Source organism: Mchenga conophoros, linkage group LG15 (genome assembly GCF_057382185.1).
Source record: "Mchenga conophoros isolate Kocher_MC1m ecotype Shallow Benthic linkage group LG15, M_conophoros_male_GT1.1, whole genome shotgun sequence".
Classification (NCBI taxonomy): Eukaryota; Metazoa; Chordata; class Actinopteri; order Cichliformes; family Cichlidae; genus Mchenga; species Mchenga conophoros.
In genome coordinates, this window is record NC_140540.1 from 11,618,100 (window position 1) to 11,633,636 (window position 15,537).

Here is a 15,537-nt window from a genome sequence, read left to right on the forward strand (position 1 = left end):
TGAACACAGGAGTGAGGGGGTATTTAAGCACTTGTAAAGGTAACACCTCATTGAATTTAAAAGCATCTCCTCGGCGCTGACACACCCACATTTCCTCATTCACACGCAGAGAATATAGCAGTAACTGAACTCATAGGACGGTATAATTTCAGATATTATGCATTTAGAAATGAAAGCACAAAAAAATCATCGAGCATACCTATTCAACAGCTTAACTCCAACACTGACACATGCCCACACAGTGAAGTCCTGAACATCTGGTGTCATCATGGGTGACAATCTCTCAGGCTGCAGAGGCGCAGTCAGCATGGCAGTGCCTCTGCGGCAACATGGCTTGAATAGCCTATTCGCAGCCTGCTGATTTCTTATGTGGCCTGATGTGACCTCAACAGACCACGCGTGTTGTATGTGTGTATGTGTGTGTCTACTATAGCGTCATTTTGTGTGATTCTTTATGTAAGCATTCATGACAGCTACATATTTTTCCAGCATAGGATCACGTTCCAGACATCAGTCCTGGCTTAGCTATACTAATTCTGCATAGAGAGCTGCTTCCTCATCAAAACTGTAGCCTCCTGAAAGAGACCAAAATCAGCAGAGGCAGCCATGAAATGGTAATTGTTATATTATTGGAACAGATTTACTTTTTTTGGAGACGTGCTCTCATTCATCTTCTTGCCACAGGTTAGAAAATAGGTGACACATCTCGGATCCGTTTCTTAAAAATGAAGCTACCACTAGACATCGATTGGCTTAGCTGAGCACAGCTACACAATATCTGCCAGAACTCGCTCATAATCCCAACATCCGATGGCATAAACCCCTATAAAAAGGTAACATGTTTTTTTTGGAGAAAGAATAAATGAAATTTTAATTAGTGACATTTAGCGTTACTGCTAGGCTTGGTTTAAGACAGGGTAGCTGTTTTCTGCTGCTTTCTGTCTCTATGTTAAGCAAGCATTTTCAGTCATATTTAATGTACAGAAATAGAGTCTTCACCTTCTTCATCTTTCCTAATGTCTTCACCCTCTAGCAGGCCACAAGGCCACGAGTTCCCTCCATTTAAGTTGTCCCCTGAGCTTGCCCTCAGGTGTAGCTCTGACACAACAGTTCTCTTCCAGATAATTCAGGGTCTGCCTGGTTTGTTTTGGGGGGGTTTTCCCCTGGTGAAGTCCAATTAATGACCCAACCATTTAAAACATTCCAGTTTTACTTTACTGCAACGAGAGTCTTCCACTCTAACTTTCCGAAAAACACCAAATACAGGTATTTAAAAAAAAATCTTGATGTTTTACGACCAAAAATCTATTTCTTTGGTACTGAAAAAAGATTAGAACAAGAACCAGACTATAAATATGTGTAGGAACCAAACAAAATTAACCTGTGAAGTGACTTATTTCTACCCTTAATTAAACAGAATATCAAAAGGATATGTATAACAACAAAAGATCACTGTACCGGGTCTACAAGCGGTAGCACAGCATTCCTGAAGTCCGAGTACATGGCTAGGGGGATACTCCCAGCCATAAATCTTCTCTAATCTATTTTAGTACCAGCTGAGGATTTCACACATGCATATAAACAAAGTGTGCAAGAAGTATTCATGTAAGAATTTTTTTTTTAAGATTCAACCAAGTATTTATACTAGCTGCAGGGTTCGAGTGGGGGAGCAGGAGGAAATGAAAGTGGACAGAACAGGAGATGCCTCGGGTCAACATGTTCACGTGAACTATGTGTCATAGTAAGCTCTTAACATTTGCTCCAGTCCCACTTCTCCTTGTCTCTCTGCACCCAGTGACTGTTTAGCTGATTTAACACACACCAGCACACACATAGTCACTGCTAGATACATACAAAACAGCTTCAAACTGTATATTCAAGTTAGATGAAAGGATACGTTGAACACTTAAACATTCAATAACTGCATACCCTCCTACACAACTAGACAAGAAAAAGGAGCTGTGTTAATATCAGAACAGTTAACAGCCACTGAAAAGGATATAATAACTCAATCTGAAATCATGGAGAGATGTATTACAAGTACGGGGTACTTAAAGAATATGCCTTTTTTCAGAAATTGTTAACTTGGTTATTTATTTATTTTTCTTGTCTTTTTCATAATTCACTTTTTGGGGGAGGGAATGTAATGCCACTGGGAACGCAGCAGTGGAGTGATGAGAATGTAGGGGATCCTAATGGAGTTAAGTCTTTGATAGGGATGCTTAGAAGAGCACAGTGGTACACATTTTGCATGTATAAAGTTTGTGTATGCTAATTTATGATTAATATACTGCAGTCAAGTATATCATATATGAAGGATTAGCCTAATTCTATTTAACCTCCTAAGATCCTGACTCTTTAATAGCATGCATTTTTAATTTCTCTTTGCTATTTGGGCTGATCAGGACCTGATGAATGCGAAAACAAAGAATTACATGATTTTTGATTTTTTACCTCATTTTTGTTTCTGAGAAAAAATGAGATCTGTATATGAGGACATTTGCTTTAAATTTCGATAGAACAGTGGCAGTATAACGTCCTCGTAAGTGGATATCAGGCCGTTGTAGAGCAAAATTTAGCATTTTGGTCTAGACAACCCAAAATGTGATGTCGACATATGTGGACGCCAGGTCCTAGGAGGTTAATTTGCTTTCTAGTAATGTTGTAAGAAGAGCTTTAACCAATACAGAATTATTTAAGACCAATACTAATACTGATATTCCAATACACTGGCTATTTTCTTTCCTTTCAGACACACCCAAAAAAAAGATTTCCCTGATATTTATTATATTTGCTTGTTTAAGCTCTTCTCGGATCAGCTGGATATTGTGTTTATGGGGCATTCAAAAACACGTGTGTGGCTAACAAGGAAGTTGGAGAGTGCCTTCCAATGACTAAGGCTACGTCCACACGTACACAGGTATTTTTGAAAACGAAAGCTGCAAACGCACGGAAAAATCTGCGTTTTCAAATATAACCGGGTACGTGTGGATGTAGCCCTAAGTCTGTAACGTCAACAATCATAACATGATTAAAGGGTTTTCTTGTAGTTTTCTTTAGTTTTCATTTAAAAGGCTCTTATAAATGCTAATACCAAGAAAAATGGCTAACATCGGCTGACAATATCGGCCCGCACATAAATCGGTCAAGTTCTAACAGTAAGTTTGTTGTGTTGTTATTTAAAGTATATAATATACCAATTCATTTAGAAGCAGAATCCTTTTGTTGTCATTAAACATCAGATGTTCAACGATATTAAAGGCAGTTTCCTGGTAGCAGCATTTAGACTAAATAAAAAAGTAATAAAAGCTAGCAATAAAACACACCTAATAATGTCAGCTGTACAAACTAATGTGCAAGTTTGCTCTGAAGTATTGCACTTTTCTTGGGGTGTGGTGATGTGTATGAGATATCATGTCTATTGAGATATCTAAATTATTTCTATGATTGTTTTAAAAAAGAAAAAACGTGCATGTTAACAAACTCAGATTCATATGTTGACGTAGCAGCCTTCATGCCTGTAGCACTCAGTCAACAACAGGGCTGTGCAGACGGCGTAGGATGTTAGTTGGTCTAATAGTCCAGTACAATTTCTAACACAGTAGCTTGGGAACAGAGGTGTGAGTCATCCAAATACTCGGAGCACTCGGCCTGGGGCTACTGGCACAGCAACTGCACAATTTGTCTCCAAATAGCAGGGCCCAAAGGATGATGACCCCTGTACACACTGCATCTTATCCTCATTAGAGCAGTCACAGCTGCACTGAGGTGTACTAGGCAGGGCTTGAAATACAATGTTTAGGTTATATTTTCCATAATACAGCATGCAGATAACAGCAAGAACATTTTGGATATTTATGTCTAATGGAGATTTGTTTCATCAGAAAGCTGCCCAAGGTGACACCTTCCTATTTTCACTCTTAAAAAAAGGCAAATTTTTCGAATTTCATACTTGAAACCAGCAGGTGTTGTTTGATAAACGAGACAAACAATTAATCACTTTGCTGATTGGATATCTATCACACAACCAGTCACTGCAGATGTAAGTGGAGTGACTGTGATTTTGACAGAGCACTATCTTGGTCTGATGAGAACAACAGAAGACGCTTTTGTATCTGGAAAGTGACGCTACTAACGCCACAGCTGGCTGAGGCTCAAGAGACAACAAGAGAATCACCTCACACCTCTCTGATCTTCATCAAAGCAAACAACCACCACACACTCATACATTTAAACAGATATGCAAACTGAATGCATCCGCATCAAGTCTGAGAACTGATTCCTGACGATGCTGACATCTTATGCCGTCGATCGAGGCTTGAACCGGAGATATGTCCTCCGACTCACACCGCAGCTTGGGACAAAAACAGCAATACGTGAAATAATAGTTTGCAACTTTATTTTCTACAAACCTGAATGACTTAATGTCGTGTGAGATGATGCCTGATAGGGAACAAGATTCATCTTCAGCTCGAGGTAATGAAATGAAAGGTGAAAGCAGATATACTGTAGAGATTTAGATGTGAATGTGATCTTGAGAAAAAGTGGAAATCTGAGGAAGGTATGGAAGCCACACAGGTCAATACATATCAAGAATGTTTAAAGAGATCTAGCATGAGCAAAAAGACAAGTATGGCACGCTTTTGTAATAATATTTGGTTTTAATACTAGAAATCCGGTCGTTAAGTGATGACGTGACGAATCCTACTTCCGGGCCTAAAGTAGTCTGCGTTTAATATGGCTTTTGTGTTGTTAACATGTTTAATGTTATGTATTTTCTTCTATTTAATCTCAAAAAACTCCTAAAACAGTCAGTGATCACTGTTGACCTCCCTCGGCTTTTATTACCACTAATCATTTATTTAAGCTCAGTTTTTAAAACCTTAGGATGTAACTACAGCCCAGCCCATGCAGCAGTATATGAATGACTAACCTCGTATTGTGGCTGGATTATCTCAGTTGTTCTCCTGGCTGAAGTTTGGTCCTTTTACAGCATCCTGCCATGCGATTACATTTGTTCCTGACCACCGAGAACACTCACGTTAACTTTTATCGAGTGGAAAAAAAGTTAGCTTGTTTATATTATGCTAACATAGCTGTGTCGCTAGCGGTCACGTAGCACATCATTATATACCAGCTAGCCAAACTTCAGTAACCCTACAAACGTCACTTCTGTTTAGTTTTCTGTCTTCATTTATGCTGGAAGTGATAACAGAGCTGTACGTTTTAATTTGTTTCCAAAACCCCGCAGTCAGGACATGCTATATTGTATTTAGATAGAAGCTAGCGAGCTAACTTCCTGCTAACTTCTAACTCCGTTAAATGTCATAAATTCCGTTTTCATGGATGTGTGGATGTTAAACTCAATTGTTACACCTGGTAGAGCAGAACGCTGATTATTTTATTAAAGATGAAAGACTTTAGACAGTTTTTCAACTCTCAGTAATGCCATAGTGATCGTTTGATATATGGACCTGCAGCGGAGTTTAGGCCCAGACACGGCTAGGGTTGCCAACCGTCCCTTAAAAAACGGAATCGTCCCGTATTTCGAAACAAAAGTACACGTCCCGTATTGAGCTAATAAGGGACGCACTTTGTCCCGTAATACAGTGAGAATCAAAAGTAGTCTATAAATGTTAATGGAATTAACGCTTTGTTTGAAAACATAATTCCCAGCCCCTCTCCTGATTTGTGACCAATGAGCTGACAGCACACTTATGACAATTCAGATTACCGCTCATCTCATTGGTCGAGGAAAGGTCGCTTACGGAGAAAATACCGGAAGACAACAGATGACCACAACAAGAAGCATGGCCAACAGGGAAACAAACGCCGACACTGCGGTGCAAGTCTCGGACGACAGTACACCTAAAGCTGGGCAGACACTGTGCGATTTTTTCAGTCGCGTTATTCAGCTCCTGCTCAAACTGCACAATTGACTCGCAGGGGTTAAAAGTTGGTAGGTCACGATGCAGGTCTCACACTATACGGCCCGATGCTCTGATGCGACCTGAGTGCTCACACTGTGCCTCCATAAAATGAAGGTTATAACAGAAAATCTGTCGCGCTCTCCCTCTGTCTTTCACTCACACAGACACACCACCACCACCATCAACTTTGCTAAATTGCTAATGAAAAACATGATCAGGCAGCTGTGATTGAGCAGCAATGTAAATCCAACTATTTTCATGGTTGTTGTGGTCGTGATAATTTTGTGAGGCCACATCGAAAAGGCTCGGATGAGCTTTCCAAAGTTCTACAAGTTGTGCCTCCATCGCTTGTGTCCAGATCACACGCTGCACAGCCGTGCTGCTCCCGTCTTTTTCGCTGACATTTGTGTTTGCGCGTGCGCAGTGTGACAAACTGCGGTGACACCCTCACGACCAAGCGATTGATGATCGGGAGCTGGTCGTGAGGTGTTAATCGCGTCTCGTTACCCCACGTATACTACACGATACACGACGCACGATGAAGGCCAAAATCGGGCCGATCGCCAAATCGGTCGCACGACTCAAAAATCGGTTCAAAATGGGCCAAAAATCGCAAAGTGTAAGCCCAGCATTACACTCACACAGACACACACACCACCACCATCAACTTTGCTAAATTGCTAATGAAAAACATTGATCAGGCAGCTGTGATTGAGCAGCAGTGTAAATCCCACTATTTTCACGGTTGTTGTGGTCGTGATAATTTTGTGATGCCACATCGAAAAGGCTCGGATGAGCTTTGAAAAGTTCTACAAGTTGTGCCTCCATCGCTTGTGTCCAGATCACACGCTGCACAGCCGTGCTGCTCCATCTTTTACACCAACGTTTACGTGTTTGCGCGCGAGCAGTGTGAGCGGCTGTGATGAGACCCTCACGAGCGATTGATGATCGGGAGCTGGTCGTGAGGTGTTAATCGCTTCTCGTTACCCCACGTATACTACACGATGCACGATGAAGATCACTCAAAAATCGGCTCAAAATGGGCCTAAAACCGCACAGTGTAAGCCCAGCATTAGAGCAGCAATGTTTGTTCCCCTCAGAGAAAGGGAAGAATGGGAAAAGGAAAACACCTGGCTGGAAAAAGTTAATATGGGCATGTGCAGTGAATATCAGCGCTATGTGGCCAGAAGTGTGATAATATAATTTATTTTGTGTAATAAACAACTGCAAGGATAGATGATTACAAATAGATGACTAATACATAAAAGTAACACATAGATGAATAATGATGATGAGTTAAGATGCGTAATCATGGGAACAAGCGGGTTTACAAACAGGAGCAGCTGATTAGCATTAGAAAAGCTGAAATAATACCTCAACTGAAGCCAATTGTACTAAATGCACTAAATGTGCACTGTTACAAGAATGTTTTTCTTTCTATTGTTTTCTATTATTTTAAGTTAAGCAGGACAGAGTTCTTTTAAAGAAAGATTTACTTATATTCTCAAAAGTTAAGCATGACAGGCTTCTGTTTAAGAAGGAGACCTGTTTTATTGTGTTAATGTTGTCATTTTGAGCTAAAAATAAATGGCTAAATGATCATTTGTTTCACATGTGTTCATATCACAAAGAATAAACATCTACTTAAATCAAATTCAAGTCAAATGGTTAAAAAAATAACTTCACACACAAAAAAAGAGCTAGAAAATTCACCACACTGGGAAGGGTGAAGACAACTGGGTCGCCCGGCCCTGGCCACGAGGTGTCCCTTATTTATTTTTCAGGGAGTTGGCAACCCTAGACACGGCTAGTGACGTCAGACTTAACGACCGGATGGAAGGACTAGATTTTTATCATTTCCAACATGGACGTTTTTGCAATTTGTGATATCAAAATGGGAAATTGAGTAATTTTTGAGATTACTACTTTGAAGAAGGTAGAAGAGTAGGGTGAGCTTTTACTTTAAACTTTCACAATTTCACATTTTCTGGAGAATATCACAAATATTTTGAAACTCAACAAACAAAAGTGTAACTTTTGGTGAAGCAGCCATATTTAAATCAGCTAAAACGTCACATTTCAAATCAGATATTGTTCCTACGGTAGTTGTTATGGCGAGTGCACTGGTAGCATACCACAAGCTGTGTGTGAGAGTCTTAATGAATTTGGGAGTAAAAGAGAAAGCGCTATTTCCATGAAGTCAATGTTAACATGTACATATGCAGTATTAACTCAACTGGCTGTACATGCAGCTGATGCCCAATAAACTGCTATTTAAATATTCTTCCAGAGATGAATACATTTCTCATAGTGCAAAAGTCTTTAATCTTTCATTTCCCACCAGACAAACATTGAAATAGAAGTCACTGAAACAATTTATGGGTGGCAGGGGATGCCAAGGGAAGGTGAACAGACATTATGAAGGTGAAGGGGAACAGCGTGGAAGGTTTTGTTTGTCCTTTAGTCAAAAGGCACCCCGGTATCTACCTCACCATCATCCATATCTACTCTCCATCACACATTATTACTCCTTGCTTTCCCCCTTTGCCCTTTTTTCTTTAATTGGAAAACTTTTTCATCTGCCTCTCTGACTTATCCGTGCAACTTTATTCTTCTGGGCGATCATTCCCTGCCCTCTCTTACCTGCATTTATCCTTCTGTCCTACTCCATTCCTATATCACTCTTCATCTCTACATGTCCTTTCCCTCAGGCAAAAGCCCTGTGTCATCCTTTCCACTCTTCTCCCCTCCTCTTCTTTCTCTCCCTCTCTCTCTCTCCCAACGCTCACTCTCGCCTTTTCCTCCCTGCAGCCCTGTCGACAAGACGAGACGTCTGTGTGTACCATACACTGATCTCGGCAGACACCTGTTCCACCCCCTCTCTCCCTCCTACTCTTTTCACTCCGTCTCCACACACACACACACACACACGCAGACACACATGCACAGTTGGAGATGAGGGGAAAGCATGAAGCAAAATGCTCCAGTGAATAATTTAAGTCTATACAGCAGGGAACCAAAATGGAGCCTGTCAAGCTGACAGATCCATTCAAACAGCAAAGAGACAGGTCCCTTACTAGCTTGAATCTGATACTGGGAGTGGAAATGATACAGTGACTAATGATTCTTTCTTATCTCCTTACATTTGGAATACAATAACCTTTTGACCGGTAAAACGTCAAACGGCGTTCTTCTGTTTTCAAGGTGAGTCACAAGACCCCAAGGTCCTCATTGGAGTGTCGCTGATATGAGTTCAACTCTAACAAAATCTATATATTGATCCACTTATCGGTGATTCTCTTTGGATAAGATACCCCGCCATGTGAGACAAAACCTATGAAGGTTATTAAGTATAAGACAAAAGCAAAGCTTTCAGGACACAATCTGGAAGAGAGCATCAGAGGGTAAAAAAAAAAAATCACGAGGGCCACTCACAGTTCAATGGCTTTGTTCCACATGATGACGTAGCCTGAGAGCATAAAGGACTCCACGTTGACAATGTGGATGTTCCCTCGTTCTGTGCCGATGTACAACCATTTACTCTGGAAGGGCAGGTGGCAGAAAGTTATTCTGTGGACAGAAGGAGAGGAGTGTTAGAAACAGAGGAAAGGGAGGAAAAGAAAATGTGGACAAAACCTCAGAGGAAGACAGAAAGCCAAAAGTAAGAAGCTTCTTGAAAATCACTCAGTCTTATTCTAACACGACAAATTATGCAAAACTATGAGAGGATTATTTACCACTCCACCAGGTCGAAGCAGTCAAGATGAGAGTGGCAAACCACAGATTTCTGAGTCATTCAATCAGACCCTTTTCCTCTACACCCACAAGATACATGAGGGCAAAGAGGCAGCCATCATTTTCTTCGGGTTTTTTTTTCATTATCACCCACATCTCCTCCTTTTATCCATCAATCAGACTCAAGTTTAATGAGAGGTTATAAACCCTTCCCTCCTTATCCATTCATCTTCTCATCCCTTTTTCATCATTTTGTTCTTTCATCCATTCTCCAATTCAACTTTCAATCCATCTGAGGAATAGTAATGTACAACCTTGCTAATCCGGCTTGCTAATATTTCAAGGTTATTCGGCTCCTCCAGCGATCCTTTTGATTCTGCATGGTGGTTTGAGCCACACCTGTGGTGCTGAGAAGCTTGTATCTATAGGACAAAGCCCATAAGTTTCATCAGCTGAGAAAGCCATCCATGCAGGAGGAGAAATAAAGCTGCACTTCTTGTTCAGTATTTCTAACAATGGTACAGCAACGTACTTCCTCCTCAGCGCTGACGGGTTTGCTCAAGTTTAACAGCAAAGTCACTTGGCACAATTGCTGGCAATTTGCTGCTATCAAAGACAGATTAAGTGGAGGCAGTGTGTCAACAAAATGCTTTGAGATAAAACAGAATATAGTTTACATTTATCTTGGTACCTTGGCAGGGATGAATTAAAAAAAACTGAACTTAAAATCAGGCTCTGTACTATATCATGAAGGATTAAATTAACCATACGCAACTAGGGCTGCCACGATTAGCCGACCAGTCACAATTATGTCGACTATCAAAATCGTCGACGGCGTTTAAAGCCTTGTAAAATCCTGAAAGACGCAGGAATACGTAGTAGGATTTAAGTGTGTAATAACGGACTGAAACAGAAGATGCATGTACAAGGATGCCAGCTGCTGTTAAACCCCGACGAAGAAGAAAAGTTATATCGTAGCTGTGTTCAGGGGCCGCATCCTTCGGAGGCCGCATTTGAAGGCCGATTACGTTACAGCGACGTGACGAAGGCTTTCCAAATTCGAAGCCTTCTGCAAATGCAGCCGACAAATGCATCCTACTTTTCCCCAGATTTGAAGGATGGGTCGGGCGTATCCTTTGTGGCCCAACCTATCCCAGAATTCATAGCTCAGCCAATTCGAGTTTCAAACAATGGTGAATGTAGCTGTGTAAACTTCAAATATCTGCTCGGTTTATCAAGACATCACATATTTGCAAAAGTGCTTCGACGTTTTCAGAGACATCTGTTACCCACCAGCTCGATAGCTAGCCGGGGTTCAAGGCTCACTAGAGCCCGTGAGAACACCGGACTCCCGGCAAATTGTTTTCAAACCCACCGCGGTCTTTCGCTACTCAGGTTAAACATGATATATAAGTCACTTAGATAACTTAAAACTTTTACTGTTTGGCTTTTTTCAGTGTTTTATTTGTTCCTGAGTAAATCGGTTTGGCTGATATTAAAGTTACAGTTTTCACACAGCTGAATAAATGTCAAACAGAAAACTGATTATCAGAAGCGTGAGATGGTCGAGAATTTACTCCAGTGTCCTGTCCTAGATAGCAAGAAGTTTATTAAACTTCACCGAGACAATCTGCAAATTTTATTAAAAGTTTAATAAACTATCATCTTGTCTTTATTTTTAGTTAGCACATACCGTAAATACTTAAAGCTGTAAGCTAATGATAGTTATATAAGTGCAGACGCATGCTGATGCAATAAGCTGTACGTTTTACGTCCAATGGATGCATGATCTGATTAGTCGACTAATCGCAAAAATAATCGGTGACTAGTCGACAATCAAAATAATCGTGTGCGGCAGCCCTATACGCAATATTAAAACAATTCCTTATAATTAGAAAAATATGCAATCCCATTTTCTGCATGATTCAATGTTGATTCAATTGAGCATAACTAATGTGCAAAAGCATTTTAGAGATTAGGGATGGGTATCGTTTAGGTTTTATCCGATATCGGTGCCAAACCGGTACTTTTGAAACGGTGCCCGTGCTTAAACGGTGCTCAAACCGGTGCTTAAAGAATGGAGAACACAAAATTGGTCCAAAAACCTCTCATGTTCAGCTGTTTTTTTGTAAAAAGATAACAATGTTAGCCTTTTTTATGGCATCACTCTTGGCTGGAAGCAGTGCTTAATCAATGGAAAAAACACAAACTTTGTCCAAAAACCTCTCATGTTTAACTGTTCCCCACTTTTTCTTTGGTCATTTTAGCCTTTTTGGCCAGGGTGAAGGGAGTATCTGCCATCAAACAAGAAGACAGCCGCATGTAGCTATGATGATGTTTGCTAGTTCACCTTACATGCATTAATTTGATAATGCGGTTAGCCTACTCAGCGTAAATTACACACGAACAACATTAAGCTACTCACTCAGAGAAGAACAGCTGCTGCTGCTGCCGTCATCATCCGTCATCATTTCTGCTACACTGGCAGGGCTAGGGGCCAGGACTCTCCTCTTCGGGTTTTTGGGGGATGTTGCTAACTCCGGGTCCGATAACAGGCACCACACCCGCAGTAGATGCGCTCGGTGTGAGGTCTCGCAGCAAGCTATCAAATACGGCGCATTTCTCAGCTTTTAAAAAAAACGCTATGCGTCGCCAGGTGTTTCATGGGATTCGAGGTGTTACCTCCTTTGACAGTATCACAGTATCAGCTTAAAGCACTTGTTGCAGGCTGCTGAGTTTGCATATTTTGCTGTGAAGTACAGCCAGACTTTGACCGCTTCGCCTTGGGCATTTTTAATCTGTAGCTCTGCTCTAAAAGAACGTACGTACCTGGACCCGCCTGCTATCCTCGGAAACGTAAAATGATTGGCTAGAATCTAAAGTGTATGACATCTCAGGAAAAAAAGCACCGAAATAAAGCACCGAAATGTGCGCTGCTTTTCGGTCTGGTTACTACCGTTTATGTCAGAACCGGTACCCATCCCTATTAGAGATACAACTAAATAATAGAAACTGTGATCTTGGTTATACATATGCAAAAAAAAATACCCTGTTGAAGCATGACGGGTAACTCGATCTCTAGTTATCAGGATTTGTGTCTCCATGTGCAGCATATGGATGTTGCCAGTGAACATTAGTAATTGCATCTCCTCCAAAACTTACTTCGCAAAGCTGTTCGGTAGCTTAAAGCATTTTAAAACTTTTCATTCACTCTGGGAGTCGATCTCACACTGTTGCTCCGGGGCTGTACTGAGATCAGCAGCAGCTCTTACTATAACACACGCTCTTCCCCTCTCTGCCTCCATGCTCTGCTTTAACAAATAAATATATTCATACTTTTGGAGAGGCAGCAGGCTGCATCACATACCAAGCCTCCAAAATAACACATGCAAAGAGACATAAAACAACATTTAACTCATATTTTGTATGACCACGTTTATTCTTCAACAGAGGCTGAACCTTCTTGAGCGATTTGTCTTGTGATTTCTTTAAGTAGTCTTCAGGAATAGTTCTCTAGGCTTCTTAAAGGACATTTAAAACTCTTTTTGGATGTTGACTGCTTTTTGTTTTGCTCTTAATGTTCCCAATGTGTTTGGGATCACTGTCATGCTGACAAATGAAACTGTTGCCAATCCAGTGATTTCCACATGGTATTGCATGGTGAATCAAAATCTGATGGTACTTTTTGGTGTTCTTTATTTCATCATATTTTGTGAAGACCCCCACCACCACTGGCTGAAATTCACCCTAAACCATGACAGAGCCTCCACCATGTTATACAGATGGCTGTGGACATACATTCTTGTACCTCTTTCCTTATACTGTTGATGATTTGAACCACAACTTTCATAGATTTATCAATCCATAAGACCTGTTGCCACTGATTTTCAGTCCAGTTCTTGTGTAATTTGGCATTTTGCCACCTTTTCCCCTTCTTAACAGTCACCTGAGATCATTTTTCACGAGCTTTCGGCAAAGTGTAGATAAATCAACCTGCAAAGACCTGAAACAGATCCTGTGTCAGAACCCAAGGACATGATTTTCAGATGCCGTTCATCTGCCTTGCCACTTCTTCCAAAGAAATGTTCGCAAATTCTTTAGAGACACATGCATCATGCCTAGATACACCAGGTTTCCAGCCAATAGCTCTTTGGGAATCACTTTTTTGGTGCAAAAATGATATTTTATGCTTGTCAAAATGTGTTATGTTTAGCATTTTTTGTAAATTCAGCTAAAGAAATGGAACAACTTTGTGGTTTTGCAACAAAATGCTAGTAACATTGTGTCTACAATTAAAAATTGGTTATCTGTTATGTGTAGACGTAACAGTGGTTCATCCCTTGGGCTAGATGGCTCTTTTGCGCTTGAATGGTTCATAACTCAAAGGTTCACAAAGCCAAGGACATTTTAAAAACTGAAGAATGAATGGTTCCCCAGAAGCAAAGTGTAGAGGAGTGAGGTGTGGATCAAGGCCTTTGGACAGTCTTGTACTATTATAAAGTGGAAGAGCTTAGCTTTCATCATACTAGGTTCATGACAAAATCAAAATCAAGTTTTAGCATATTGTGGAAAGTATTTTGCAGTGACTGACCTTTTGAAATCTTCAAAAAATAAATGTAACCCAGATTTTTCACGTCCATGTGTAAGATGCATCTACGCAAAGCAGGGACATGATAAGGCTTAAAGGTTGCTGATTTGATTTTGTGTGTTTACCAATCTCAACAGTTTCCATATATCTCTTTCTTCAAGAATAGTGTTATATACACACTTCAAAATCTCTTAGGGAAAAAACGAACCAGATACCAGAAACCATAGTTGAAACCACTAAAAACGTGATTTTTAGTGGCTAACTCGCATGTGGATAGATTATCAGAGAGATGCACATCTTTGTACAGATGCACTTAACCAGAGGAAATGTAACAGCAACACGGATATTCATGATAACTTGTGGGATCCTTTTATCTAGCAGACGGTCCACTGCACAAGCAGATGTGCCTCGTCTATGCATATGAGGGCTTGCATGTGAGCATGCGTCGATTTCATGAGCGATGGTTTTGTAAAATGCAAACATATTGTAGTTGTTACTGCATTTATGCTTACTGTCTGTCTGTATATGTGAGTGCAAATGGGTGTGTGTGTGGTTATTACGTGCTCCCCAGCTGTTGATATGAATTAATGTAATTGCACATGTATTGTGTGCAAATGTATGTTGTGTATAAATAGGTTTGATCCATGAGCATATACAAGTCAACTGCCAGAATATAAGGGCCAACTGTGAAGCATAATTATACAAATTATCCTTGCAGTTTGTTAGTGTGTTACTGTGTATGTGTGTGTCCATTTCTCTGTGCGTGTGTGCAAACACGCACTCAGTTGTTTGTGCAGTTGTCATTACGTGTGTGTCACTGTGTTCACACTTGTTGTGCATGCACGCGTCTCCTGGTGAAACCTCCAGCTTCAAGTGGTCACCACACAGCTGCTGGTTGCAGGCTCGGAGCCAAGCACACTGCCTTAGAAATGACAGACACCTGCTGCACAACACAACTCTGACACTAACTGCAATGTGAGCTAGACGTATGACAGTACGGTTCGCTGTGAATTAATTGTGGAGAGGGGACACTCCAGAAAGTCATCTTTTATAAAGCCTGGTTTTATGTGGCGTTCCTATCAGTGAGGATCATCCAGTAATCTGCTCGCGCCTGTAATTAGAAATCACCAGTTACAATACTTTGATCTACGCTGCCTTGATCTTGTGACACTTTCCTTTTTTCTGAACAACATTTTACCATGCTATCCTTCAGCACAGACCACAGGGTGCAGAATGGCTAAATAGACAGTAATATGAAACAAAGTTGTTTCCAGTGAACCTGTC

The 15,537-nt window shown here is 40.7% G+C and overlaps 1 protein-coding gene across 5 annotated transcripts in view; it reads right to left on the minus strand.

Moving 5' to 3' along the window:
* stxbp5a (syntaxin binding protein 5a (tomosyn)) overlaps positions 1-15,537 on the minus strand; it is a 106,555-nt gene that overhangs the window by 45,727 nt on the left and 45,291 nt on the right. For all 5 annotated transcript variants that reach the window (XM_085246003.1, XM_085246004.1, XM_085246002.1 and 2 more), the window contains exon 6: positions 9,366-9,500. In XM_085246003.1, the coding sequence (XP_085102129.1) occupies positions 9,366-9,500 (135 nt within the window). The remainder of the gene's footprint in view (positions 1-9,365; positions 9,501-15,537) is intronic.